The sequence below is a fragment of the Ptychodera flava genome, chromosome 7 (genome assembly GCF_041260155.1).
Source record: "Ptychodera flava strain L36383 chromosome 7, AS_Pfla_20210202, whole genome shotgun sequence".
In the NCBI taxonomy this organism is placed as follows: Eukaryota; Metazoa; Hemichordata; class Enteropneusta; family Ptychoderidae; genus Ptychodera; species Ptychodera flava.
The window spans coordinates 35,671,312-35,698,929 of NC_091934.1; the positions used below are offsets into that span (position 1 = coordinate 35,671,312).

Consider the following 27,618-nt stretch of genomic DNA (forward strand, 5'->3'; position numbering starts at 1 on the left):
CTGTTCCAGATTACAACATTGATTACAGCGTGTTTGAGTAATGAGTGTCAAATCAGTAAAGCACCTAATCTGTGAGGGCTCCCTCCCCAACATGACAAGACAATGAAAATTTTCTGTAGAATCACTGAAAAAGATGAAAAATCATGACATACTGTTTCAGCGTCTTCCATCGCTTTCTTCTTGGCTTCCATCTCATCATCATCTTCTTTGTCTTTTTCAAACTCCTTCTGACATTTGTTGAGCAACAGTTTACGGAAATTAACATTGCCCTTTCCATCGCCTGTGGGAACTTTCATCTGTAACAAAATTGTATCTATGGTTAGTTGATTCCGAATGTGAACAAATGGACAAGCAGAGATACTACTAGTAAAAATTGAAGTTTGTGTTTTTCAAAACCCATAACAGCTCGTAACATACCAGTGCACTGCTAACCTGCAATTAATCACACCCTTTCCAGTGCTAATGAACTACGGTTAACAAGAAAACAGGCAGCTTATGGCTAATTTCAGTAGCTTACGTACTGGTCCTGTAGTAAAATTTGAAACAACTTTACAAACTAATTTCACAAGCGAGATGAGATTAAGATCAATCTTCATTGTTCATTATCAGTTGGCTTTCACTGTAATAAGTGATATGAAAGATTTAACGAAGCAGAAAACACTATTTTCAGTTTGTTGTGCTTGTTTTGGGGTAGGATTTTACCTGTCGCCCTAGCCTTGCTACGTGAAAGGGATTAAGGTAAAGGGCGACGAATTCGGACGCGCACACGCTTTAGAACGTTTCTGCGCAGATTTAACTCCAGCCTGTCGCAAATGGGTTACTTCGTAGCGCAGGTATTTAACATCACCTGTCATTGTTGAAATTGCGCTTTTACCTAATTTTTTGACCCAGTCTCTTAGAAATACATGTGACCTATAACCTTGTCATATTTTGACCCCCTACGAAGCTGGTTTTTATTCAATATGAGCGAAAAATTAACATTTCTCTCCCATTTACATGGCGCATATTACCCATTCACCTGGAGATATTGTAAAAAGTAGCGTGGTGACACCCTTTTGTTAAAAGTGTAAACTAAATGGTATTATGTCAGGATTTTATTCGCCAAGTTTGGTCAAAATGACACCATTCAAAGCGACAGGAAGAAAGTTCGAAAATTATGTAGTGATATAATTTCGATATCGTCATTTTGTAATCGATACTTATGTAAAAATTTCTTTACAAACATCATAGAAACTATACATTCGACAGATATGGATCTTAAGTCTTGGTATTTATTAAAATTAACTCATTTGCTAAGCTTTTTATAATTGCTTTCTTTAGTTTAAGTGAATTATATCATTTTATTTATTTCTAACGACGCCATTTTAATGCCCGTTTCCATGGAAACGAGCTTGGTGACCCCCATTTTTATTTTATTTTTGCACTTGCACAACTTCCAAGAATATTTGTGCAAAGTTTCAAGAAAATGACACCACAACTTAATTTTGACGTAATTCGTAGTACTTCACCTTAACACAGATACTGCTGCAAGGGAAATGCTGCAGTTGTCTCTCTCACTCCCATGTCTCTGAAAAATTCATTATGTGAACAACTGTACATATTGTAGAAGTTAATAAGGACTCACCGACATGAGGCATCTGCACATGTTTGCATAGGCTACACTGAATCCAGGTTCACTGATGGCTTTTTCAAAGACCAGATCAATGACACCTTTGAGCCTATCTTCTGTGTCAATGGGAAGATCTAAAACCTGCTGAGTTAAAGTCTGGAACTTTTGCGGTGTCAACTTATTCAGAATGCCAGTCACCTTTTTATATAGATCCTGCAAGGAAAATATCCAAAATTAACACATGATTTTACAGAATAATCTCGCACGAATTACAACCACAATTTATATGCCACCAGTGTGATCAACTTCGATGTGAGCATGAAAACATTTAGAGATGTCGAACTTAATAGCTCTAAGGTACCAAAGTAAAATCAAAGTGAGATCCTATGCACTGTTATCCTGCTTTATTAGAGATTTTTATGAATTTCAGAATATCATACATGTAAGATGACACTATGTCAATGAAGGCGCTGTTCTGTACCTAGACACTGAGGGTGCTGTTCTGTTACAGTAAACCCCAGTTCGTAAAGGCCCGGGATCGGGATAAAGGTGGTTGGAAAGGCTATTTTTGCACCAATTCTTTTCTCAGGGTTAATGTCAAGTTTCAAGTGTTAAAATCAAGATATTTAGTTCAAATTTTCAGGATAACTCCCTTAGTTAATATTTTCTCCAAAGAATATAAAAATTGTATATTTGCAGCCATGATTTTGAAATATGACACCAGTAAATATTAAAATTTAATTTTTCATATTTTTTTTTACATATTTGAATTCAATAATAATTTTATAGTATTAATATTACCAAATTAGTTATAAATATGTTGACACTATTTATTGTAAGATTTGTACGGCAGGATTTGTAAATAAAATTTGTTTTTATGATTTTACATGGGTTTATATATCAAAAAATTATTAAAAATTCTTTCAAATTTCAAAATGTGATTTTTCAAAAAGTACTTCAAATACAAGAAAATTGTGCCGTACAAATCTTATCTGTAACCTTGTTAATAGGCTGTAAAAATTCCATGTCCATATCTCATTTCAAAGTTGGATTAAATTGGTATACAATTATGTAGGAAGACTGTTATTCTGTCAAAAATGTTGAAAACAAGCCATATTTGCACCCCTCTTTTGAAGTCATAGAGCAGTTTTTTTGGTTAATCTCACTTTTGACACCTCTTTGACACTCAAAGAATCTAAAAATGCATTTACAATAGCAGTCACTCACTCTGAATGCCAGCACCGCATTGTCAAACTTTCCTGAAAAACAGCAAATAATGACTTTCCCTTTTCAAACATTTTATTAAAAGCTAGGGGACCTCTCCCATAGTTAATACACTAAGGACTCCCCAACTTCTTCTTATTTGGCCAGTTTTTCAGAAGTTTTAACAGGCTATAACTCTGCAATGCCTTTGTGCCCAAATGTCTAGTTTTTTTTATTCCTCAGAGAATGTTGACTACTTTTATATTTTAATAGTTTTGTTGAAATTTATAACTGACGCTCTAGCCTTTACAACCACCTTAACTAAGGTGTTACTGTGTTTCCTCTAGCTTCTGAAATTTTTTAGTAAATTAACGAATTGGGTATTGAAACTTTTCGTAAATTTTGAAATTCATAAGTAAACTTAACCGTTCCAATACCGAATATCATTCAATCAAATTCAAATTAAGTACATCATGTGCTTAGACAGAATTTTTTTGAGGTTTGGGGGCCTTCAGCTCTCAAAGCTCTCAATCAACTAGCTGCTTCCTTGCATTCGTATATTTACGAATCAACAATAAAAAAATTAGTAAATCATCTAAAAAATTAGTAATTTTACGAATTTGAGAGTGGCAGAGGAAACACAGTGTTAAGAAGATTATGAGGTGTTTCTGTCTTTTGTTCTCCTTTGAAATTGCAATCGTTATATAAATATGTTGCTTGATTTTTGGATTAAGTCCACAGTGGGCTTAATATTGAAATTGTAATTGACATGCATGCTTTCCTGAAATAAATACAAATCTTCAATAACTCGATTACTATGAGATGACTATCCTAAAAAGCCTGCAAGGATTGGTAAATAAATCATACCAATCATATTGAGGTTTTGTGAGCAAATTGACTAAATGCACAAATTGCAAGGGAGAAAAAAGGGCTGCAGTCACATAAACAGTCAATGTAAACAACCACTAATGTGAGAGAACCAAGGATTAAAGACTACCCCTTTTACAAATACACAGCCATACCACAATCAAATAACTCCTTAAGGAAGAACATGTCTCGGGGGACAGATATTCAGACTCTCAAACTTTTACAATTCTTTTCTGATATGCCACTTGTTGAGGTTCATTTTGAAGCCCTTGGTGTAAGAAAACTTTTCCCCGGCTTAAGTTTTCCGAAATTCGAAAATTTTATTTTTCTCCATAGAGTTAACATAGGGATGGCGGCCATTTTGAATCTTAAAATATCGGTAAATCTTGAGTAATTTGTTTCTGTAATACCAAAATTTGTCCGGTGACCCCCAACTTTTATTCTTGATTTTGAAAAAGAATAGTTGAAATATTTCTTAAGGAAAATTTGAGCAAAAGTTTAAGTCTTTCACTTTCCACATGCGTTCTACCTTAAACTACATTAAAATTGATCTACCCTGTACAACTGAAAATGGAACACATACGTCTGTCTTTGCCTTTTCTGGGTCAGAGTCTGTTTTTACTTCTACACCTTTCTTTGGCTGTGGCTTCCATGCATTGTCCGCTGTTCTCAGTTTGATATCTGTTCCAAGAGATGCACTGGATATAATTTTCCTCACTTCCTTTTGGTTTTGTCTGCGTGGTGGTCCCCTCCCAGTCTGTATGTAACCACCCGGTTTGTTTTTGGTGCTGCCTCCACCAATGTAGGAGGGCAGGAAATCCATCTTGCCACCACCCATCCCACCAGGCGCTAACTGCTTTGGATCAAACCTGGTAGGTTGTTTGACCTGCACATAAAAGACACAAGTGTGAGAATATCTATTATAATAAACTTGCATGATTTCCTGACCTGCTGACAAAAGACACAAGAATTGTGAGAATATCTATCATAATAAACTTACAAAATTTCACATCCTTCTCCATTTCCCATGTCACACAAGGAAACAGAATAGAGTAGGTGAAAACAGAATGTGTAAAAACCCATAGAATAGGTGAAAACAGATCAAACAAGTCATCGTTGATGACACAGTCCCCATTGTTATGGGTACTTTGATTACATGTCCTCAGAGAGGATAGAGTCCTCTTCATTAATTAGGTCTGTGATAAAAATACTTTGTTACAGATAGCGCTCAATGGCCAAGAATGACCTACATACAAGAAAGACCTACATATGTATGACATAGGTTAATGTCCTTGTACCAACTTTGAATAAAATCAGTTGAGATATGCCTGAGTATTATGGCTCTGTACATGAAAAAATCGTAACAAAATGGCCGCACATAACAAATTGACATGCATATGTATGACAGTAGTCAATCTCCTTGTACCAACTTTGAATAAATTCGCTTGATACATGTCTGAGTATTATGGCTCTGTACATGAAAACATCGTATTAAATGGCTGCCTAGCGGCCATATTGGATCGTATCACAAAACAAATAGAGGTACATATGTATGACATAGGTCAATGTCCTTGTACCAACTTGGAATAAAATCGGTTGAGATATGCCTGAGTTTTGGCTCTATACATGAAAAAATTGTAATAAAATGGCCGCCTGGCGGCCATATTGGATCGTATCACAAAACAAATCGACATGCATATCTATGACATTGATCAATGTCCTTTTACCAACTTTGAATAAAATTGGTTGAAACATGTCTGAGTTATGGCTCTGTACATGAAAAAATTGTAATAAAATGGCCACCTGGCGGCCATATTGGATCGTATCACAAAACAAATTACATGCATATCTATGACATTGGTCAATGTCCTTGTACCAACTTTGAATAAAATCGGTTGAAACATGTCTGAGTTATGGCTCTGTACATGAAAAAATCGTAATAAAATGGCCGCCAGGCGGCCATATTAGATCCGATCACAAAACAAATAAACTTGCATATCTATGACATTGGTCAATGTCCTTGTACCAACTTTGAATAAAATTGGTTGAAACATGTCTGAGTTATGGCTCTGTACATGAAAAAATTGTAATAAAATGGCCGCCTGGCGGCCATATTGGATCGTATCACAAAACAAATCGACATGCATATCTATGACACTGGTCAATGTCCTTGTACCAACTTTGAATAAAATCAGTTGAAACATGTCTGAGTTATGGCTCTGTACATGAAATATCGTAATAAAATGGCGGCCTGGCGGCCATATTGGATCGTATCACAAAACAAATCGACGTGCATCTGTATGACATATGAAGTAATCCTTGTACCAAGTTTGAATGAAATCGCTCCTTGCATCTCTGAGATATCTGCGTGAACGGACGGACGCACGGACGGACGCACACATGCACGCACGCACGCACGCACGCACGCACGCACGGACATGACCAAACCTATAAGTCCCCCCGGACGGTGTCCGTGGGGACAAATTATACTCTCTATGCATCATTGCATTTTTCGAATAAAACTAGTCTCTAATTAGCTGGTTGATGAGTATTCAAAACAGTTACCCACCGAGTCTAAAATGACATCAGCAATTTTTGGAAGCCCTTCAGGTTTTTCCACACAATTCGCTTCAAACTGAAATTGTAACAAAAATTCCCTGTCATACTGTCGCTTTCCCTCAGTGTTGATGGGGCTCCACTGGTCTGAAATAAATAAGACAGAAAAGAGCGATAGTTTCCTTTTCATGGTCAAACACATATTTTATTTGTTATGAGGAGGTTTATAATATCATTGATTAAAAATGGTATTTCACACACTTTTGGACAGAAGACCACTTGCTTGACTTTCAGCTAGCTGCCCTCAGCCAAAAGTTGCCAGTGTTGTTCTTATGTTGCCATGCACACAGCGCACAACAACCATCACAATTTACTTCACAGTCAGAAATGCAAATTCTTTACATGAATGACATTCACTGCCACAATTCTCAATGTGCAATATGATAACGTGTCACTAACCTTCCCTGTATTTGTATTTAAGTTCAATTTTATTATCCTTAGGATCCCGTCTGACTTCACTGTTGTCTATACTTTCTTCTTCTTTAGATTTCTTCTCATTTTCTTCATTCCGTTTTTCTTCTTCTGTCTTCTCAGAATTGTTCACTTCCTTGGGAATCTCCGCAACTTCTGTGTTTTCTTTCATATTTTCCATTTCGTCCTCATTTTTGGTGGCGTCTTCCTCAGGCTGTGTTTCATTTGTTGACTAATTGACAGAAACATTTATTTAAAGTAAGATATTTGACCCCTTTGTAGAATGCACCTCAGGGCAGTAATTCTCACATTCTACCACTTGTAGCAAGAGTCCTCCACATGTGATCTTAGAAGTTCTGTCACAAAATTGTTGTTCACAGAGTCATACACACAACTACAGAAAATCATGTTAACTATTGTGGATGGTTAAATTTGCACATTTCCGGCTGAATTGAACATATCATTTGAATTTAGCTTCATTACCTCATCCTTGTCTTTGAATGCTTCCATTGGGTCTGCGTCTTCGGTTCCTTTCTTGTTATATTCCTTCATCTTCTGCTTTGTAGTCTTCTTCTTTTCCTTCACTGAAAGATACACACCGCATTTTCAAACAGTCCTCTCTCCCTGTCATATCATCCACTGATTGTCAATAAGCTTGTTCAGTGCTACTCAATTGGGTAACTCCAACACAGGGTTTTGTGAATGGCCATCTGCACTCAAACTCAATCTGCGAGAAACTTGGCATTTACAATCCACAAACTTAATGTCATTCACAGACTTTCAAAGGACTTTTACCAGCAATTTTGAGCTAATGTGCAGCATCTCAGAAGCTGTTGGCTGAAACTTGCTGTTATCATTGAATAATACACAAAAGACTCCCTAAGTTGCTGTGAATAGTGACAATCAACCAATTAAACATAACCTTCTAAACCAGTTGCACACCAGCTGGCAATTTTCGGCGGCTTTTCCTGGCTTAAACTACCACTTTCAGGGTACCACTTTTGGAAGAAATCATTTTTCTACATCATTGTACATAATTGTACACATTTCCCCGACTTTATAAACTCTCTTTTTCCAGGACTCTACAGGAGTCTGGACAATCTAAAATTCAAGGATTTTCAAGAAGCATACAAATCCAACTTCATCTCCAATATATTTCTATTAGACTGACACACACTTGTGCACTGTACCACCCTCTTACCTGTTGTGTCTGTAATCGTTATTTCAGGTTGAGTTTCTTCCGGTTTACTGACATTTTTCGTTTCCTCTTTCTCTTCTGTTTTATTCTCCTTTGTTTCCTCCTTCTTTGGCCCGTTGTCATTGACAACCGGACTACTTTCAGCAGGAGTTTCTACAACTGTCTCTTTCCCTTCTTCAACAGCTTCCTGTTTTTCTGTTGTATTTTCAGTCACATTTTCATCCGTACTCTTCACATCCTCTGTAACAGTTTTCTGCTCAGCTTCCTTTTCTGCGTTCTCCTTCGCTTGACTTTCCGTAACATTTTTCTCTGTAACGGTTTCCTGTAAATCCTCTTTTGCACTAGTAGCAGTGTCTGCGACTTCGTCACCTCCGTTTTCATCGTTCCTGGAAGATGCCGGTGGCGGCTGTGGTGTGTCCTTGCTTTCCACGGTCTGCTCCGCGGTTTCTGGTTCACTCTCCGGTGCAACTTTGATTTCCGGCACACTGTCTCCGGGTTCCGCAGTCGCATCTGGTGCATCCTGTTTTGATTCCGTCTCTGCCGGAACAGCCTGAGGTTGCTCCACAACGGCAGATACAGGTTCGGGCACGGAAGCCACAGGCTTAGCTATATTAGTCCTACTATCAGATTCAGTAGCAGGTCCTAGAGTTGCCGCAACTTGAGCAGCAAACTGCGCAGCAATGGAATTACCCTGTATCTGTTGCTGTGATGGAGGCGGAGTTGCTGACTGTGAAATCTGCTATTATCAAAAGTAAGTACAGTACAAAGTTAGCTTCAAAGTTCTGTAATCTTACACACTTTAGACACAGACTGAAAAACCCTACAGACTGTCACATGAATTTTAATGACTTGACCTGCGATAACATACACACTATACGTGAACATTAACGCATGTTTTGAACTAAATACAACTTATTCCTGACTTAGCAGATGGGGTGGTGAAAGGCCTCTCTGGTCGGAAAAGAGTTAAGAAAGATAGAGCCATATTTGAAGATCAAAAACAAACAAATAACACTGATTTTGTACCTTTGCAGCGACACAATGTAAGTTTTATAGAAGAATCATGGTAAGACTTGCACAGTAAACAAAGAATGGTCCACAGGGATTCTTTTCTTTCATGCACAATCCAGTACAACATACAAATTTTTCAGAGGCTCTGTGAAACAAGTCTTCTGTTTGTAATTTCATGTCAAACTGGTGCTCCTTGAGTAAAACAAAACAACCTAAGCACATCACCATCTCGTACACAGTGATGAGCACACAAGAGCACACCTCACAATGATGTTATATTGGTGCCTTGGCATCAGTTTTCTACAAGGAGATCAGTCAAAAGCCTACACATATAGAAGCATTTCGTTTGCTTCGAAGACAACTGGACTGAAAGATCTGTCACTTGAGGGCGCTCTCTACTTTCACAGAGAGCGCCCTCAAGCGACGGATCTTTCAGGCGAGACAACTGCAAAATTTTTTTTGAAGATTCACTGATGATGCAGCAATGCCTCCATATACATCTCTTTTCAACCTTGATGTTCATCTGGCAGAGTTTAACCTGTTCATCCCAATTACTTGTGAACAGCTCCACACTTACTATCAATAGCAGTGAGTTTCGGCTTAACCATCAAGCTGAAAGGGTGACAGTTTTGAAGACATACCTGAGGTGGTGTCCCGGATGCACTTGACCTTCCTGACAAAGGTGGTGTGATATTAGCAGTACTACTCGTAGTGACACTACTGTTGCTACTACTTTTCATTATTTCGTCTGTAACATCAACACCTTTGTTGGGATCAATTATTCGTATCAACTTTTTCTCTCTCGGTGGTGGCTTTTCATATGTCCTCTGTTGTACAGGTTGTGTCGAGTATGTTTGTTGTTGTTGTCTGTATTGCACCGGAGGGGCCATTTGTTGTTGTTGGGGTGGCTGGTAGTAGTGGCCTGCCGAGTACAAAAATTCTGGATGAGGAGCGAGAGAAGGGAGAGTGGAGAGAAAGCAGATGTTGTTGAAAGTTAGCAAAATGCAGAGATAGCAAGTTATTAAGAGTACATAGACTGTTATATTCTTACAGTACAACTGAAGCAAATTCCATGGCAACGGATTATTTGACCTTACCATTCAAATGTTGCAAACTCAACTCACTGTTAGCACTGTCAGAATTAAGGTAGAACATGCCTCGAAGACAGATATTTGGACTCTCAAACTTTTACAATTCTTTTCTGATCTACCACTTGTGGGAGTTTAATTTGAAGCTCTTGGCGCAAAAGAAAGCTTTAGACTGTGTCTTTAGTTTTTCAAAAATCAAAAAGTTTATATTTTTCCATAGAGTTAATATGGGGGTGGCAGCCATTTTGAATTTCAGATATCTGTAAATCTTGGGTAATTTGTTTCTCTAGTACCAAAATGTGCACGGTTACTCCCGATTTTTATTCTTGATTTTGAAAAAGAATGGTTGAAAGATTCCTTGAGTAGGGTGGCCAAGCCATTTTTTTCTCTTGTTTATACACACAGTTTATATGGATTTTTAGCAAGAATGGGGTAAAAGAAGAAAAATAAAAAAAAAATTATGCAAATAGCTGTATCCAATCAAAAGTTATGAATTTTTAAAGCAATAAGAATGCCATTTTTTCGCGGACAAATTTCGGCAAATTTTTAAATTATTTCAAAGTATGCCGATTCTTCAAATTTGGCAACCCATAATTTTTTATTTACTTCACATGGAATCATTAAACTATGTGTCTTGTGCACAGATTTACCCAATATTATGGAAAAATCAAGATTTGACTGATGCGCAGTCTTGGATTTTGAAACTGTGAGTGTTGAAAATTGAAAATATTTTGTCTGACTTAGTCAAAATTGCGGCGGCACCGTACCATCGAAAAATGGATGGATTTTTATGTTTTTATGAATTTTGAATTCACATAACTTAAAAACTGGAGCTCACAATACAATGAAATTTTGTCACAATGTTATTTAATAACACTCAATTCTAACAAATCAATTTAAAGTGCCAATTGTGTTTTAATGCAGTTCATTTTCAGCCATGAAATTGTAAGAAATAACTGTCCCTAACTTCAGCCTCAGGCAGGCTATCAATGGTGTGTCAGTGTGACTGCCTTCCGCCGCCATCTTGAGTCACACTGTACTGAGGTCTATGAGTGAACACGATTTTGTTTTTATGATTCGTACTTGTGCTCGTGGACAGATTTTCGTCATATTTCACAGAAATGTTGGAATGATGTTTAAAAAGAGCATGCTACAAGTTTTATGGCAAAAATGTGTATCTAAATGGGAAAAATCTACACCGAATTTACCGTACTCACTTTACCTCGTGTTTGCTGGCTAAAATTCCCAGAATATAACAAAAACTCACCACTACATGTAAATGGGATGGTCTGCCACTTCCTGGCCAAGTTTCGCAGTTCTATGACAGCGTGCACAGGGCCCGAAAGCAGTTCCGTTGCGAAATAGGTATTGACTGGATTCAGAAGTGCGTGCCATGAGCGGCGACCGCTCGAGCGCTGTGGCCGGTCAGTACGAAGTGGCATTTTTAGAGAGGAAAAACACTATTTTTCTATCGTTTTTTCTTCAGTTTTTTAATGAAACCTGCCTCATACATCGATTTTAATTGAAAATATCCATTTTTTCGGTAACCTAGCTACTTATTTTCAGAAAAAATGGCGTTTAAAATTTCACGAAAATCAAATTTCACTTTCAGTGTGCGTGAGTTGCGTATAATGTCGTAACATTTTAGCTTAACTTTGGCCACCCTACCTTGAGGAAAGTTTGAGCAAAAGTTTAAGTCTTTCATTTTCGAGGTGCATACTACCTTAAGAGATCTCTCACATTTTTCATGGTAGTCATTACAACCAAATGACAAGGTTGAATTCATTTTGTTGCCACTTGATTACCAACAGTTGTACTTTATGAGTTCCTTAACAGTGGACAGCCGTTCTATTGTTTCTAACAAGAGTCTAACAAGATACCAGAATGCAATCATGTAGAGATATTGATATCAATTTTGTTCTACATCAGTCATATATTCTACGAGTAGTGGTCTGTAAAAATTCTGACCACTGCAAAAACGTGCATTGGTTGATATTAAACACTCAGAAAACCAAATAAACTGCATTCTGGGAAATGTTTACCCTTGTTACCACCTTGTCATCACTCAAAGCAAAGATCAGAAATAAAGTACATTCAGAAAGCACCAAAAAATTTGCTTCATAATGGTTATTGAAGCATTGTGTTTGTGTAGTTGTGTAAACCTGCAAACCCTGTATTGTATGTACAATGGAAGGACCCTTGTTACTTTAAGGCTAGGATCAATCCACTCTACTTGCAGGGGGTAGCAGAATAAGAAAGGAGATATTAAGTTACAATTCTGGCTATTTGGGAAAAACAAGCCATTTAGCCACTACCTCCTAGTGTGTTAATACACATTATCTGTTACTTAGTATTAGCATTGTAATGGTGAAAGACATTGTGTTCTCTCCACTTTTGAGCTGATAAGTATTGACAGTTGCCTTACACAGTAAAATTGGTAAAATTGGAATTTTTTTGACTGAGCCAACACGGACTCAAACAATCATAGAAGCATGAGTTATGGTTTAAGGGTATATTTCATACTTGGATGATTTGACGGTTGATCATAAATGAAAACGTCACAATTTTTCATCGTATCCCTGCCACAACAGGGAAACCATACTGGACACGTACGGTAATATGCAAAGTATAGTAATATATGCCATTTAAGTTGCAATTTTCAAAGCCCTGGAACATGTTTTGCAGACTGAAGATGTATTTGTGTGAGGGCGCTTTCAAGAGAACACAAGTTTAGAGCAGGGCTGTACAAACTTCCAGTTGCAATTGTTGTGGTTAGTAGACTAGACAGAAAAAAAAAAGACAGCATCAACCTTTGAAAACTATTGTAACACGTGCACACACACAGAATGTGTATCTATGCTAATGAGACCGTTCAGATAAACAACCATCACACTGGCGTGTGGAAAGTATTACATGGAAGCTGATTATATCCGTCTGAGGACTGACCAAAATGTAACCTTGAAAGATGTTTGCCTAGTCAAGGCTGAAAAAGTATTTTTGTACGATGTATCTTGATGGTAATGTTTTAGGCTCGAAGATTTTCACAAAACTTCTGTAGCACACATAACTTGCATTTACTTATTTTGAAACCCCAGGAGTAAATTTGTCTTATTTTTATATACGGTAATAATCAAACACTTCATTCACTCATTACAAATTAATATAGAGTGTAGCACACACATTTTGAATTTCAAGACATCAGTGATTTTCAGGTGATTTTCCGATTTTCATGTTTTGTAACGAGACCCCTAATTAAATGTTTTTATTAAAGACAATGCATGAAATTTCCTTGCGGAAAAGTTTTAACATTTTTGTTATGAGGCGTACTACTTCACCAATATCAAAGGGTTATTTTTGATGATTTGGCTTTTGGTCAAATATTGCAAGGATGTACAAGACTTTCAAACTCAGTGACAGATTTGCTTGTTTGTTTTTTTTATGAGAGAAATGAGTACACATTGAAACTATCTACAAATCAGTCTTAATGTCTGGGTAAATGTTGCTTTTGATGGATTGCAAAGAGTGTGAAAACTCTTCATGAGTACATGTGCGTTTGTTTCTGCATATCTGTAGATATACCCATTGTTGCATATTATAATCATTTCTAAGGTTCATTTCGGAACATGTAATTACTGACTGTATATAGTCAGGTATTTTATCCACAAACACCTTGGTGTTTATCTGTGCCAGATATCATCTGCATATTCACACAACCAAACAAACACACCACCTGTCAGCAAACCAAACTTACCCGGGCCAGAGACTGACTGTGCAGCTTGTTGGCCAACTATAAACAAACAACAGAACCAATAAGATACAAAACAACAGAGCCGTGAAAGTCAAAGACAAAGAAGACCAGCCCCCTCCCCTTCTTCCCCCACCCCCTAAATACTTGGCTCATACGTACAGTAATCCCTCACCCTAACAACCACCAGTAGTATGTATTATCGTTTATAACATACATATAATGTGTCTCCCCCGAGAAGGCTAGTCTGGATTTAAATTCCCTCATTTGAAAGAACACCTCAGTTTAATGTGCATTTTCTCTGTCCCACAGCATGGTCGGTAGAGCGAGGGTTTACTGTACTTGGCATTCATTCCATGGAACAAGTGGCTGCTTTCACATACTACATCTACACTTGCATTCACATCATTTGCAACTGACAACTCTCTTTGTGAAGACACTTGTATGATCAAAGCCACCCTGAAAGCCTCCCAGAATGCACTTCTCTGACAAAAATTTGTGAGTCAGGAGTTTACCACATGTGCAGCGATAACACCTCTTTCCAACAGAGAACATTCTTGAAGAATCTAAACCAAGGATTGTTTGCTCGTAAATGATAATTTTACAATAAATGTTACAATGCCATTGTGTTCCAAGACTGATGTACTTCAAAAGCTACAGAAATGCCAGGAAGATTTACTTAACATGTCCTTTCACCACGAAAATATTGTCTGAGAAAGTGTACAAGCACCTTTCAAAACAAGAGAGTGCATCTATATTACGTATAGGTCTGGCAAATCAAGCCTACGGCTGTTTTAGTTTCAGACTTTGTTTTGATTGTGCACTCACAGCATAAACAGCTTTGCACAGTCACTGAATGGTGTTCACATTTCAAAGGAGTTTTATCAGTAATCGTACACAGATTACAGAGAAGTACATTCTTGGAAAGGTTCCAGGGCAGTGTGGTACTTGAGCTTGGCTGTCATAGAGTTGTAAATTCTAATTTCCATCATACAGTATTTCTGATTGGCTACTGTCTTGGTATCTACCATCACAACTCTTCATCTCTCACGTATTCTGATTGGTTGTTGTCAAGGTACCCGCCACCACTAGTCTCTACCTCACTCATTCCACACTTCTGATTGGCTGTCACCATGGCATCTACCATGGCAACTCTAAGCCTACTCAGGTTCATGATGCTTGTTAGCTCTTACCACGGTATTCACTATCATAATTCTCAACCTTCATCTTACCATGCATAACAAGCTTTCAAACACATTTCCTCAGTTAATATCTGATTAGAAACATACTAAATTCCATAGCCAAAAGTTATCTTTAACAAGAAATCTAAGTACACAAGAACAGAACTCCCTTCTGGTTACTATGAACGTTCACATGTTAAATCTGGCAAGTCAAATAATTTCTAAAATTTGATTCATGGAGGCATCCATGAAAAACTTACCAGGATTAGGACCAGGTTGGGATGGGGTGTAATATGGCGGTGTACTCGGTGCTATATACTGCCCACCTGCTTGCTGTGCTACTGGTTGTGGATACGCCTGTCGGACACCAGGCTGATACTGAAGAGAGAACACACAAAATGGCCAGTGAGACCTTCATATTAGATTCACACCTACCTGACCAAACAAATAATTTCCAAAACAATGACAATTTCATCGCAAATTATGTGACCAATTTGTGTTGAAAGGAGCTTAGGCTAGTACAAATGGCCATCTGAATGATATGCCAAGTCAAGTTTTGATGGTAAGTAGGCAATCTCTACAACATGAAGCAAAATTCTTGTGTAGACATGGGGAGTATAGTCATAAGAGAAGTATATTTGAACAATTTACTGTACTAAACTGCTTCTCTTTCAAGGGAGGCAGAATAGATCCAAGCTAATTTGACAGAGACCAAGAGAGCCCCATGTCTCGTCCTCTTCACCATGACACAGAGATCTCCCATAAAATGTTTATAATTGCGTTTTTATCGGCACATTTGGGAAATACCGTGAGTGTTGGAGAGAGCTTAGTCTTCATTAACACACACAAGTGAATTTTGTCATGCTAAATTAATCTGGTACACAGTCCGCAATAAAACAACTGTCATGCTGAACTTAAATGATAACGTTTACACTATGATTTAACGAGAACACGTAGCGGATTTCTTGCATCAAATTCAAGTTCTCTCTCTAGAATACACGAGCATTAGTAGGGTTGTATCTTTAACCTTCAGCATTCCACTGGACAATTGTACAATTTCAAAATGCAAGAAAAAGGAGCTTGGACAGAGAGATTATTCACTGGTGGATATGCATGGACAATGCATGAATGAACCGTGCGTTTATGTGGACTGTGTCAAAGAGATACACCCTCCGACGCCCATGCATTCTAGAAAAGTCTCATACACTCACACACGGATGGAAAGACACTAAAAAGTGAGCTTTGAAGAAAAAGAGCAAAACAGAAACGGAAGAAGCGATAAAAGGGCAGCACGTTGCGAACAAGCAGAGCTTGACGGCAATCCTGACGTTGCACAGCAGCAGCGGTATAAGCGTGACAAGCATGGATGCACTTACTGTAATACTGGCAAAATGACAGCACGCACATGCAACATGCTACATTCGAGCAATCATGCGGAAGTCTACAAAAATGCCAGGAAGGGTAACTAGCACATGCACAAGCCTTATGACCTTTGACCTGCAGAAACCTTATGCTAAATAGTTTCTTGGTAAAAATACTGATCTCTAAAATAAACAGGTGTTTCGAGTCAGTCACACGTTTGTGGCACTGCAGGTCAGCCTTCCGATCTTCTACATAGTAGAAACATAGCTATATTTATATCAAGCACAAGGTTCCTGGAAATTTGTCAACTTTGAAATATTTCAGGGAGAGGGAAAGATGGGATGTTATGATTAGGTTTGGACATTACAGCTACGGGATGTCTGTGATGCATTTTAAGCAGAATTAAACAAATAAGATACACTCCACCTAAGAAAAGACTACATTCGATAAAGACACAACCACTTGTCACTGTTCACGGAATGACCAATTTTCACAAAGACTGAAAACACAAAGACAGGCACACGACACCGATCAATTAATCTGGTAGGCAAATTATCAAAAAAACATACATTTGACGCTGTCCAGACTGTATGAGTTGGACCGCTGTTGCTAGTCATATACATACTGTACCCGTCTTCAGTGGAAATATTGTAGATACCGGGATTCTATGAATATTAACAGTAGATAAACAGAGGAAAGGAAAACTTAAAAACTCCATGGAGAGTTAGTTATTTTCTTTTCAGGATAACGAAGGGAAGCTTGATTTCCTTTGAAAGAGATGCAATGAGGGTTTAGTGCGAATGCTGGTGCATGATGGGAAACTAGTAAACAGAGGAGAGACTTGTGAACACAGAACAACTCATGCGTAGGAACATCATATCAAGTTTAGTATTCACTGACCATTAGTTTAATTATTCTGAAATGTTCATCATTGGCTTATGGCTGTGAACTTGTCCACCCCGAATTCCAAGTGAACAAGTCCTCACTCACTGTTGATAACAAGGAGTTTGGGCCAAACCACTGTGATGGAAGGGTTAAACTTGCCACAAAACTGCAACTCAGTCATCCAAGTTACCTTGTGATTAATTCTTGAGTAAAATAAAGATCACCGACAACTTGTGTTATGACAAAAAGGAACAGCCTCGCCCCTCCGAGTGTGTCTACCCAGAATTCATTCTATTCTCAACAATAACATACATCTGCAGTGACTGTATCGCTGCTGAGAAACAATGCAATTAACCGTAAACACTGACATCTTTCAGGCACCAATACATCAGGATCAATGTATTTGTCTAGCACCCTTCAACAGGTCAAATATACACTATCATATCGATCTACTTTGGGAAACGGCAAACTTTGAGTCCAAAATGTAAGATAAGAATGAGGTGCAGGAGATATGGTCAGTAGAAGTTAAAATTGCTACACAGACACTACACAGACCAAACTGATTGTTAATCTAGCACTTGCTGATACCACTAATTGCCCCTACTTGGGGCAGCAGGCAGAAACTTGCTACACAATTATAATTGGAAAGATTTGGGTTGGTTGAAGAACGAAGTGTCTGGAGACAGATTACACAGGGTCCACACATTCAAAATCATTTAAAATTCAACAATTTCCAGGACTTTTTCAGCTATTTTAAGGAACTTTCAAAGTCCAAAATACTATTTTCACTGTATCATTTTACAATACATCATTTTTCCACATCATTTTACATACTTTGCTTCAATTTTGACGACTTGTGTAAAATCCTTTGCATCAGTCCTGTATATTTATACATATGAGCCAAAATATTTGCTTGTGTCACAGGCATTTGTTTGCGGTGTCAAATTTGATCAGAGGATGCCAGATATCTAAAGAAATGTTCCTAACACCCACTGTCAGTCAGTCAGTCAATGTTCTCAACACAGCCTTTGTCGGGGAGGAGGGATTAACCTTCTGAGTGCTGTAATTTTTCCCCAAAAAATTTAAGTGCAACATTTTCCGAATTTTTATGAATTTTTCTACAATTTTTTGATAATTTTGGATCAAATTAACATAATAATTCATTGGCTGCAGAACTTTATCAAAATTTTAGCAAAAATCTGAAAAAAATGGGGGTATATTTTATAGAGGCTACAAAACATGACTTAGGCGCTCAAAGGGTTAAGGCAGTGTTCTTCAATCACTGTCATCAGGGGTCGGTGTTTCTCAAAGCCTGTCAGTCAGTGTTCTTTATGCACTGTTAGTTTAGGGCTGTTGTCCCTACACCACTGTCATTCGAGGGTCAGTGTTCCTAACCAACTGTCATCATTGGTCAGTGATCCTCAACCACTGACATCAGGGGGTCAGTGTTCCTCACTGACTGTCATCATCACAGATCAGTCTTCCTAACCAAATGTCAGTCAGATTCAGTGTTTCTAATGCACTGGTAGTAAGGGGGAATGTTTTTCTAAATCGCTGCCACCAGGGAGTAAGTGTTACTCACCCACTGTCAGTCAGGGTCAATGTTAGGGGTAGTCAGTGTTCCACAACCACTGTTTGTTTTGCTTTGAATTGTGAATCGCAAGTTGGTATTCCATTGACACTGTAAGTTTTAAAACCATGAGGTTCATCAGTATACAAATTCACACAGACACCAACACATGTATGGACATGCACAAATAGCTTGATGACAGGTTACCATGACTGTACACACACCATTATTGGCAACAGCTGTAACTGCCATTGCACTGCTAAGACAAGCTTTCAAATTCACGTTTACTTTTACCAGATAGTATCCATTTGCAGATTTCCTGATGAACCATCTGACTGTCAATGACTCAAAGTAACTTTTATTCAGTCTACCATTCCCAACTGAATATTCTCATAACAGAAGACATGAAGACATGTTGTTCATATACTTTCACCGCATACTATTTTTAATAACAACCAATTGACTACCCTCAAGTAAACAATTCATTCAACAATAATTACAAACAACCTGTGCAAATATTCCAGAGTCTCAAACCTTGAGACAAACGTCCTTTAGAACCTGTCGAGAAAACACCTATTTCAATAGCTCAATGACCGGGGCATTTTTCAAATTCGGCAAAAACACTGCATACAGACCATTTGCAAATGATCGTTATACAGTGCTGCACCGTATTAGCGTTGTATCACCTGCACAATTCAATTGTACATCTCTCTAATGATGCCTCCAGTGATGATCCAGTATTTGTCTGTTTTTCAAAAGCCAATAATGCCTTTTTACTGACATTTACTCTAGGATGCTGTTAGCATTACATTGCTGGCATCACAGCTTCTAGATTATTCCACTTCACAGTGCGGTTAGTCAAAACACATGGGGGGATGGCCACTAGGTGTCGCTCTCCTTTTTTAGATCTATCTTTCCAAAGCCACAAGCAAACACCATAACTTCATACCGTTATCTTGACAACACTTTCACTCATTTGCCCTTCAAAATCAAAACTTCATATTTCTCAACTTTGGCATTTCACTGGCCCATTTTCGTATGATAACATACAAACAAAGCACCATTCTCATAAATATTACATTCAGTGGTTAACAAAATCAAAGTCTGTCTTTACCGGAGTACAGTCATATCCTGTACCCTTGTCTGAAACAGACATCAGCTGTACTTACATTCATGGTTTGTTGAGGAATATAGATGGCCTGTTGTTGATACTGTGGATGAGGTGGTTGTTGCATAACTTGTGTCGCTGGACTTGTTGAATACATCTGCTGAGACTGCGGTGTAACTGGTCTCTGCATACTCATGCCACTCGGCCGATGTTGACGTTGCTGATGCGGCTGATGATGGTAATATGGCTACATTGGGAAAACCAAGGCTGAATGGTCAGCAATTTTGGCAACACCAAATATGGACAGTTTGTCACCAAATATGTGTTTCTTCAACCCTTATCCTGCCCAATTCATATTTCACCATCAGGTTGGTTAACCCTTTGAAAACTGTAATTTCCCCCCCCCCCCCCAAAAAAAAATATCAGGGCAACATTTTATCAATTTTTATGACTTTTTCTATAATTTTTTCCATGATTTTGGACTGAATGGACATAAATTTTTTAGGGTGCACTTTCTGACCAAAACTTTGGAAAAATCTGAAAAAAATTGTCCAGATCTGAAAGAAATTGTTGGCGTTGTATGGTATAAATGCAACAAAAACAGACTTTGGCACTCGACGGCTTAAAACCCTGAGAAGCATGACAGATCCGACATGTTGCATACTAACAAAGGCAAACATTTGAAATCCCCTGAAAACATAGATACTATTTTACAGATTATCACCAATATAACATATCATGCCAAGAAGGTAAAAATACATACAGGTTTCAGCTCGATACTGCTTTTTTTATTGACTTGGTATATGGAAAAGTGAAAGGCCTGCCAGGATCAGGTTTAAAGTGCAGAAGAAAATCATATTATAAACCTTACTTATATTTTTTTCATCTCCTTAATTTTCTTTTTTATTCATTTATAGCTTTTTTGACGTACAACTTGCCAAACTGACTAGATGGGTTTCAAATCTCGCCAATGCATAAAGAAGAAAGTCTGATTACCTGAGATGGCCTGTGTTGTTGGTAGTGATGCATCATTGGCGGCTGTCCCCCAGGCACCACTCCAGCACCTTGTTGCTGTGGTGCTGCCGTAACTGTCTGTGGTGGGGTGTGCGCCAACTGTGGCTGTTGTTGTCCTTTACCTAGATCATGAGGAGCTGGGGAATGTTGTCTTGGCGGAATCTGATAGTTTGGACAGAAAAACAATATAAACCTATTATAAAAGAATCTGTGGATGTTAGCAAATCAATACTATAGTGTAGGTTTGACCTACACTGCTATCAAAAGGGTGCATAATTATTAAAGGGCCAGTGGCTGTTGATAACATATTGGTGTTGGGCTGATGTAAGCATACAGTTTTAAGGCAAAACCTGGGCTGTGAGCAAGTCTACATTGGCTGGGGTTTTCTTGTATCTACAACTAGTGGGTCAATCAAGGCTTGCAAGAGGGCGCCATCTTGAGGTAACGTTAAACTCTTAGATAAAGGTAGCCACTCAATGCTCCACTACAACACATTTACCGTCACTGACATGCTACCGAAGAGGATTCTGTTCCTCACAGCAGAGTTTTACATTGTAATTTTATCAAGGGTAAACTTTTCTGATCTGATACTCAACCAAAGTTATAGATGACATTTACCATAGCAGAGTTTTACATTGTAATTTTATCAAGGGTAAACTTTTCTGATCTGATACTCAACCAAAGTTATAGATGACATTTACCATAGGTTCTTTAGACAGACAGAAAACTGGATTAGATCGATTACGGTACTCACCTGTTGATAACTTATCCGTGGTGGATAGTGACCGCTTTCCTGACCACTAGCAGCTGCTGAATAACTTCTGTGACTAAAACAGTCAAGGAATGCACATGATAGGAATAAAATATAAATCCTATTTATAGTAGTATGGGTAATATAGAGAGAGAGAGAGACAGAGAGAGAGTGTATGTGTGTAACTGTGTGTATCTGTGTGTGTATGTGACTGTGTATGTGTATGACTGTGTTTGCTCACATGCAAAAATGTATGGATTTGGAGGGTGGTGGTGGTGGTGGTGTCATTTAACTACATTCAACCTAACCCTTCTTTAGGTCAAACTTTGCCTGACATTTTCATGACAAAAGTTACACAATAGCAGTCGCAACAAGGCAATCGGATGACGATCAACAGTTGATCAAAATTCCAGAGTTTTCAGATTCACGACAAAAACGACTCTTGACAGCTCAACAAGCCTCCATTGGCATCTCCTGTACATAGTTCTACGCAAAAAATACAGACAATTGCAAACTTGGTGACAAATAGATGATCAAGTAACTATCACCAGAACACCCGTCTTGATGAGTTTCATAGAAGATTTCTGTAGAAGATTAATTAATCCTGCATGTTTAATCATGCAACTTACAATAATTAAGTTTTCTGGAGTCATTCATTAACCCTTTGAACCCGGCTCGGACAGAAATGTCCAATGACGTCATAGAGTACCAGGGGGTCAGGGTGCAAAGGGTTAAAGTGTCCTGTCACTGCAAAGCAATGTTTTCTTACAGCCACACGACTGCAAGATTCCCTTAACCTCTTGAAAATATAAAGTGCCCGTTAGCTTATGCAAATGACAAAAAGCACCCCTTGAAACTCAATCCCCCTCCCCATAATATAAGCAGAGGGGAAGCCAACAATCTCATTCACTGTACCTAGATGGCATACAATACTTATACTGACTGCAAGGCAATCTGAACAACCTGGATCACTGCTCAGACAATCGTGCATTAAAATATTTTAATAACACAGTCATCACAAACAAATGCACCTTAAATTCATATCAGCTATGGATGGATAATAGAACTCTGAAGTTGGAAGTAGAAAAACATTTGTCAGGGACATTGGAAACACAATGTCGGTGCAACAGTGAAATCCGGCATCGACACAGTGAAATCCGGAAAGGGAAATGGCAGGGCAAGACCTGCTTGACAAATCAACACCATTTACTTTGCTCCTGCCATTCCACTGTCAACATACGAGGACTGACGCCACACCTACAACTGTCTATGAATCATCATTCAGACATTTTTATTATGACAGAGAACATGCAATCCTACACTGACACTTCCAAATACCTGCTGAACTCTCATACATTTATATTCATACAGTAATGATTAATGATCTAGATCATTCCATTTATCAAAATGCAGTAATAATTTTCTACTTTCAAGAAAACTATTTTGCATCTTGACTTTGCCCAGCAGAGTGAAAGCGTTTCCTCCACTATCTCTTTCAAAAGAACTGTAAAAGACAAGAATTATAAACAAGAATGCGCAAAGGTGCGTACACCAAGGTGTGGTGAACACTGGTAAATTCTTCGAATAAAATCACCTTCATCCGTAATTGAACTCTTTTCTCCTTGCTTTCACAGACGTCAAATTTATCATTACACCACAGAGTTGCATCAAGCATTTTAAGAGAAAAGTGTTCTTACTTTCATGATTTTGAAATTCACACATAAATCAGAAACTTGTCTTTAAAACTGCATGGCTTACATTCATATGACAGTGACTGTGCTAACTCATTATCCAACATATCAGAAAGGAAATCATCCAACAAAGATGTGTTAACACACTACAGCCTTGTCTCCAATGTGCTTGACAACAATCATCCTACACAACAGGAGTTCTCTTTGTACAGTTTTGGCAAGTTTACCACGTTCAACTGCTCATGACACTTGACAAAGCCTACCTCAGTACCTGATATGATATCTGCCCCTTCGCTCATTTGAAACAATTACATGTTATGAAACAGATACTTATCTTGGAAAGAACTTACCCTTTGTTTACTGATTAAACCTCATAGCTTTGAAATCTAATCAAAAATTAGAGTACACCATAGTTTGACAGTATCTATCATTCCAATGTAGAACACTCCTTTTTGAATCAGTATGCGAAAGAGAAAAATTAAAATTTTTCAAACACTGCACTTGGAGATTTGCCTTGTCATCACCTATCAAATAAGCTAATATCAGAAAATTCCTTTTTAATTATGCATAAATTCAGATTCATCTCATCTAACTATAATGGAAACGGGGCTTCTTTGAGACAAAGCATGATTGAAATTTTTGCACGAGTTTAATTACATATGCAATCAAAAACCAGATCAGCTTGTACCAAGGGCCCTGGCATCATATCAGACACAGAGAGCCTTCATCAAATATTGTCACGTGGGAAAACTTGAAGATAACTTACACGCTACATGAAATATTGATCAACCAAGGAGTGGCCCAGACAAGCTGACCTTTGACCTTCTGGAATCAAGGTCACACAATCCATCATTCAAAATTGCCATGTTTCTGTCAGTAAATTTATATATGGTCTCATCTATCAATCTGTCCGTACAGTACATGGTGAAAAGTTCCCACTGCACAAAAATCGTATTTAATAAGATGCATTTTACCTTTTGCTTGTTATAAAATAAACCAACATTACTTTATTCTTTATAAAATAAGAAATGCGAGTGAGGAATTAAAGGCATAGATATTCAAATGAATGCAACGTCTCTTCACTGGATGCAATGCAGTAAATCCTATTCTGTATGTATAAAAACCTGGATTATCTGTGAGAAAATTTTTCAAATCCCTGACTGATGAATAACCTAGGTGTATTTTAAGCTGATCTCAGAAGCAGTGTTTATCGAGTTACATGGTATGTAGTACTTTGTGATGGAGACAAGATTTTCAAAATGAATGACATTACCACATTAACGTATGTTGTTCCAGTAGTTTTGTACCACACTACTGACACTGGATAAAATACAGGGAACTAACTGTGAATTTTTTAATAAAGAAACTCATAAAGACAAACTGCAACAATATTTGATGAAGGCTACCTGAACAAATTATGCCTTTCCAAAAATTTCAGGATTATGAAATCCAACAAACTTACAAGAAAACAACCTATGTGGGGAATTTCACCTTACATGAAGAGAAGTACTTTTTTGGAGTATATCTTTGATAAATTTCTTCTATTGTCAACATTGAGTTTTCAATGACTAAACACAAGACAGGCGGAAAAGTTGAACTGCAGCAGTGGAAGCAATTTCAGAGGGAAACAGACTTCGGAGGCTTTACCAGTTGTTGCTTATAACCAAGCATTAAATCGAACTTCAAATTTCAAACACTAAATTTCCTGAGTGAATGTGTTCATGGGTGGGTGGGTGGTGAAGAAGCATGTGGCAACATCTGAGCTAATTGCCACTACACAGCTACAAGTGACTTGTGATGGGACAAAACATCAACAGCATTAACAATCACCAGTGAACCAAGGCATCTTTTATTCAGGTGCTGTACAGATCAACACAGCTACAAATGGGAAAATGCAACATGCATTGACAATTTCATCTTGAAATCCCTAACCCTAAATTAGGGGTTGTCACTGAAATTTCATTTTCATATATGTAAAATATTATCTGCAAAAAATGGTTGATCAAAGACAACTTCCATCAATTAGTTTGCAATCTGTATGGTAGAGATTGCATATTTGGCATATTTTGCTACTTCTTTAAAATATAAATGAATTTTAAATTCCCAAAGGAAACAAGATCAAGAGATATTATTCCCTTCCACTTCACATGCTATCATTTTCAGCACTGCCATACAACCATCTTGCACAAACAGATCACACACTGTTTACTCTTTTCACCCTTATACCTCTCTTTCCAATCATTATAAACATTTATACAATTGGATATTCAAAAGCTGAAAAACATGGTACTTGTCAAAAGGCGTAAAAATCCTGTGATCATAAGTTTCAATTTCCACCAGACATTTCATGGTTTCCCACGCTACTATCCTAGCTACCAACACATATCTGAGTAAAATCAACATGCAGTTCTACATTTGACATCCAGAGTAAACAACGCTCTGAATATTCAAGTGTTCTATTTCCATACACCACTAATTATATCCCGGGTGGGCGGTGTCCGTGCCAATGAACATAAGTGAAGGAAGAGTTGCCAGATGAAACAAACAAGGATCTTGATTGCATACACTCATTGGAGATACACATGTGGTCATACCTGGTGTATCATCTTGATAAAGCCACTCACTATACAATGTAACAGGACATGCCATATATCACTATAGAAGTGCCCGATCATCGATAAAAATTGCAAAAACTGTGTTTACCTGCCTCGACTGGTGAAAAATTCTACAGATCTATGAATGTTTCACATCTATGATAGGAGCCTTAGAGAAACACTCCCATTCAAGTTGGTGAAAAAGTGCCCTGCTATCTTTTCTCAAACTGACCTCTGGGAACGTAAAACACGCCCCTTCATGTTACCATATTGTCTGGGAACATGAGAAACTATTACCTTCCACAGTCACAATGTGTATTTCCATAGAAAGTCATATCAAGAGACTGTACAGTAAATTATGCATGATTATTCAAGCACTTGTCAGACAAAATCTGACAGATCAATGTCATGGTCAGCGATAATACCATCCTGACTTCTGTCAAAAATCTGAATGACTTGTCTCCACAGCTGGCAAAGTCTGTTGCTAAATCAAACAGAATACAGCTCATAAAATTCAATAATTTTATAACCTGCGTGACCCAGTTCACATTCCATCACCAACATCTTATGCTATCTAGATGGAATGCAGATATGGATATGGTATCATTTAGGATGCACAACACGGGCTACCACTGCCATGCAACACAGGCAGCTGTTATGACATATCCCTTTATGTATTTCATAAATATGCATGGTATACACAGGCCTTGTCCTGCCTCACTGCCTTCACGCACATGTTCAGAAAAACTACCAAAGACATTTTCCACATTACGACACAACCACGTTGTAAACTGTTGAATCGACGAACAAAACGACTTTCTGAGAAGTGTTCCGGCTGAGAAGGGGGACAAATAAAGGAAGGACAATCTCTTGTGACTCTGGAATAAAAGAATGGAATGCAACAGGATAATGAGGCTGTGTCAAAACAGGGTGTGTTGAAACCATGCTTTACACAATAAGCCCTGTACCAGATGGGTTCAACAAGCTTCTTACGGTCTACAAAAGCTGATTACATTCAACACCACAAACTTTACAAACTGTACTCTAGGCTGGCAGAAAAGGGGTATACACTTACACTTAAAGGCTCAAAGAAACAGTCGCCTTCTTAGGACAAGCAAACGACATGGACCGACCGGCATTCCAGACCTACATAATAACCCACGGTTGAGAAAACTCCCAGTGTGGGCCCCTCTCAGCATCATCCAACCTATTTTCATTGAGAATTCAAAGGCAGGCATACAACTGGGGTCACTATTCAGGTGCACATAACACGTCATGAATATTCAATTAGCACCACAATCCATGACATCTTGTCATGGTCATTGCCAAACAAATGTTTCACTGTCCTCTCAAAATGCATCAGTTCTCCAAAACAAAACATTTGACCCGATCCTCACCATGCGTAAAAAAACAAGGGCACTTACTTTAAAACAGGTTCATTTGCTTGATCACTGCTATCAAATTAATTAATTGCTTCATTAAAGTTACATCATGAAAATTTGCCTTGCCCAGACAAAATTAAGTTGTACATATGCTATCATAGTCACATGACACACATTGCACCAACTGCACACAGGAAGCCATTCATCATCTGTTTATCAATTTCACTAAAATTATTTTTAGTTACATGATAGTAAAATCTACTGAAACAGCAATTGTTCTTTACACTTTATCCATTAAAAATAATCTACCAAAGACAATTCTCTCTGCACAA

At 38.0% G+C, this 27,618-nt stretch overlaps 1 protein-coding gene across 25 annotated transcripts in view; it reads right to left on the minus strand.

Moving 5' to 3' along the window:
* The window catches only part of LOC139137416 (eukaryotic translation initiation factor 4 gamma 3-like), a 73,303-nt gene that overhangs the window by 29,684 nt on the left and 16,001 nt on the right, over positions 1 to 27,618 (minus strand). For 4 of the 25 annotated variants that reach the window (XM_070705501.1, XM_070705509.1, XM_070705508.1 and 1 more), the window contains 14 exons: positions 21,623 to 21,695; positions 20,851 to 21,030; positions 19,916 to 20,101; positions 16,861 to 16,956; positions 15,190 to 15,307; positions 13,755 to 13,790; positions 9,557 to 9,855; positions 7,908 to 8,643; positions 7,190 to 7,290; positions 6,695 to 6,938; positions 6,249 to 6,382; positions 4,263 to 4,565; positions 1,625 to 1,822; positions 153 to 296 (listed from right to left, as the gene is read on the minus strand). In XM_070705501.1, coding sequence (XP_070561602.1) covers positions 153 to 296; positions 1,625 to 1,822; positions 4,263 to 4,565; positions 6,249 to 6,382; positions 6,695 to 6,938; positions 7,190 to 7,290; positions 7,908 to 8,643; positions 9,557 to 9,855; positions 13,755 to 13,790; positions 15,190 to 15,307; positions 16,861 to 16,956; positions 19,916 to 20,101; positions 20,851 to 21,030; positions 21,623 to 21,695 — 2,848 coding nt within the window. Of the gene's footprint in view, positions 1 to 152; positions 297 to 1,624; positions 1,823 to 4,262; positions 4,566 to 6,248; positions 6,383 to 6,694; positions 6,939 to 7,189; positions 7,291 to 7,907; positions 8,644 to 9,556; positions 9,856 to 13,754; positions 13,791 to 15,189; positions 15,308 to 16,860; positions 16,957 to 19,915; positions 20,102 to 20,850; positions 21,031 to 21,622; positions 21,696 to 26,979; positions 27,089 to 27,618 lie in introns of those variants that run through there. The other 21 variants (XM_070705483.1, XM_070705488.1, XM_070705505.1 and 18 more) reach the window with 20 other exon arrangements.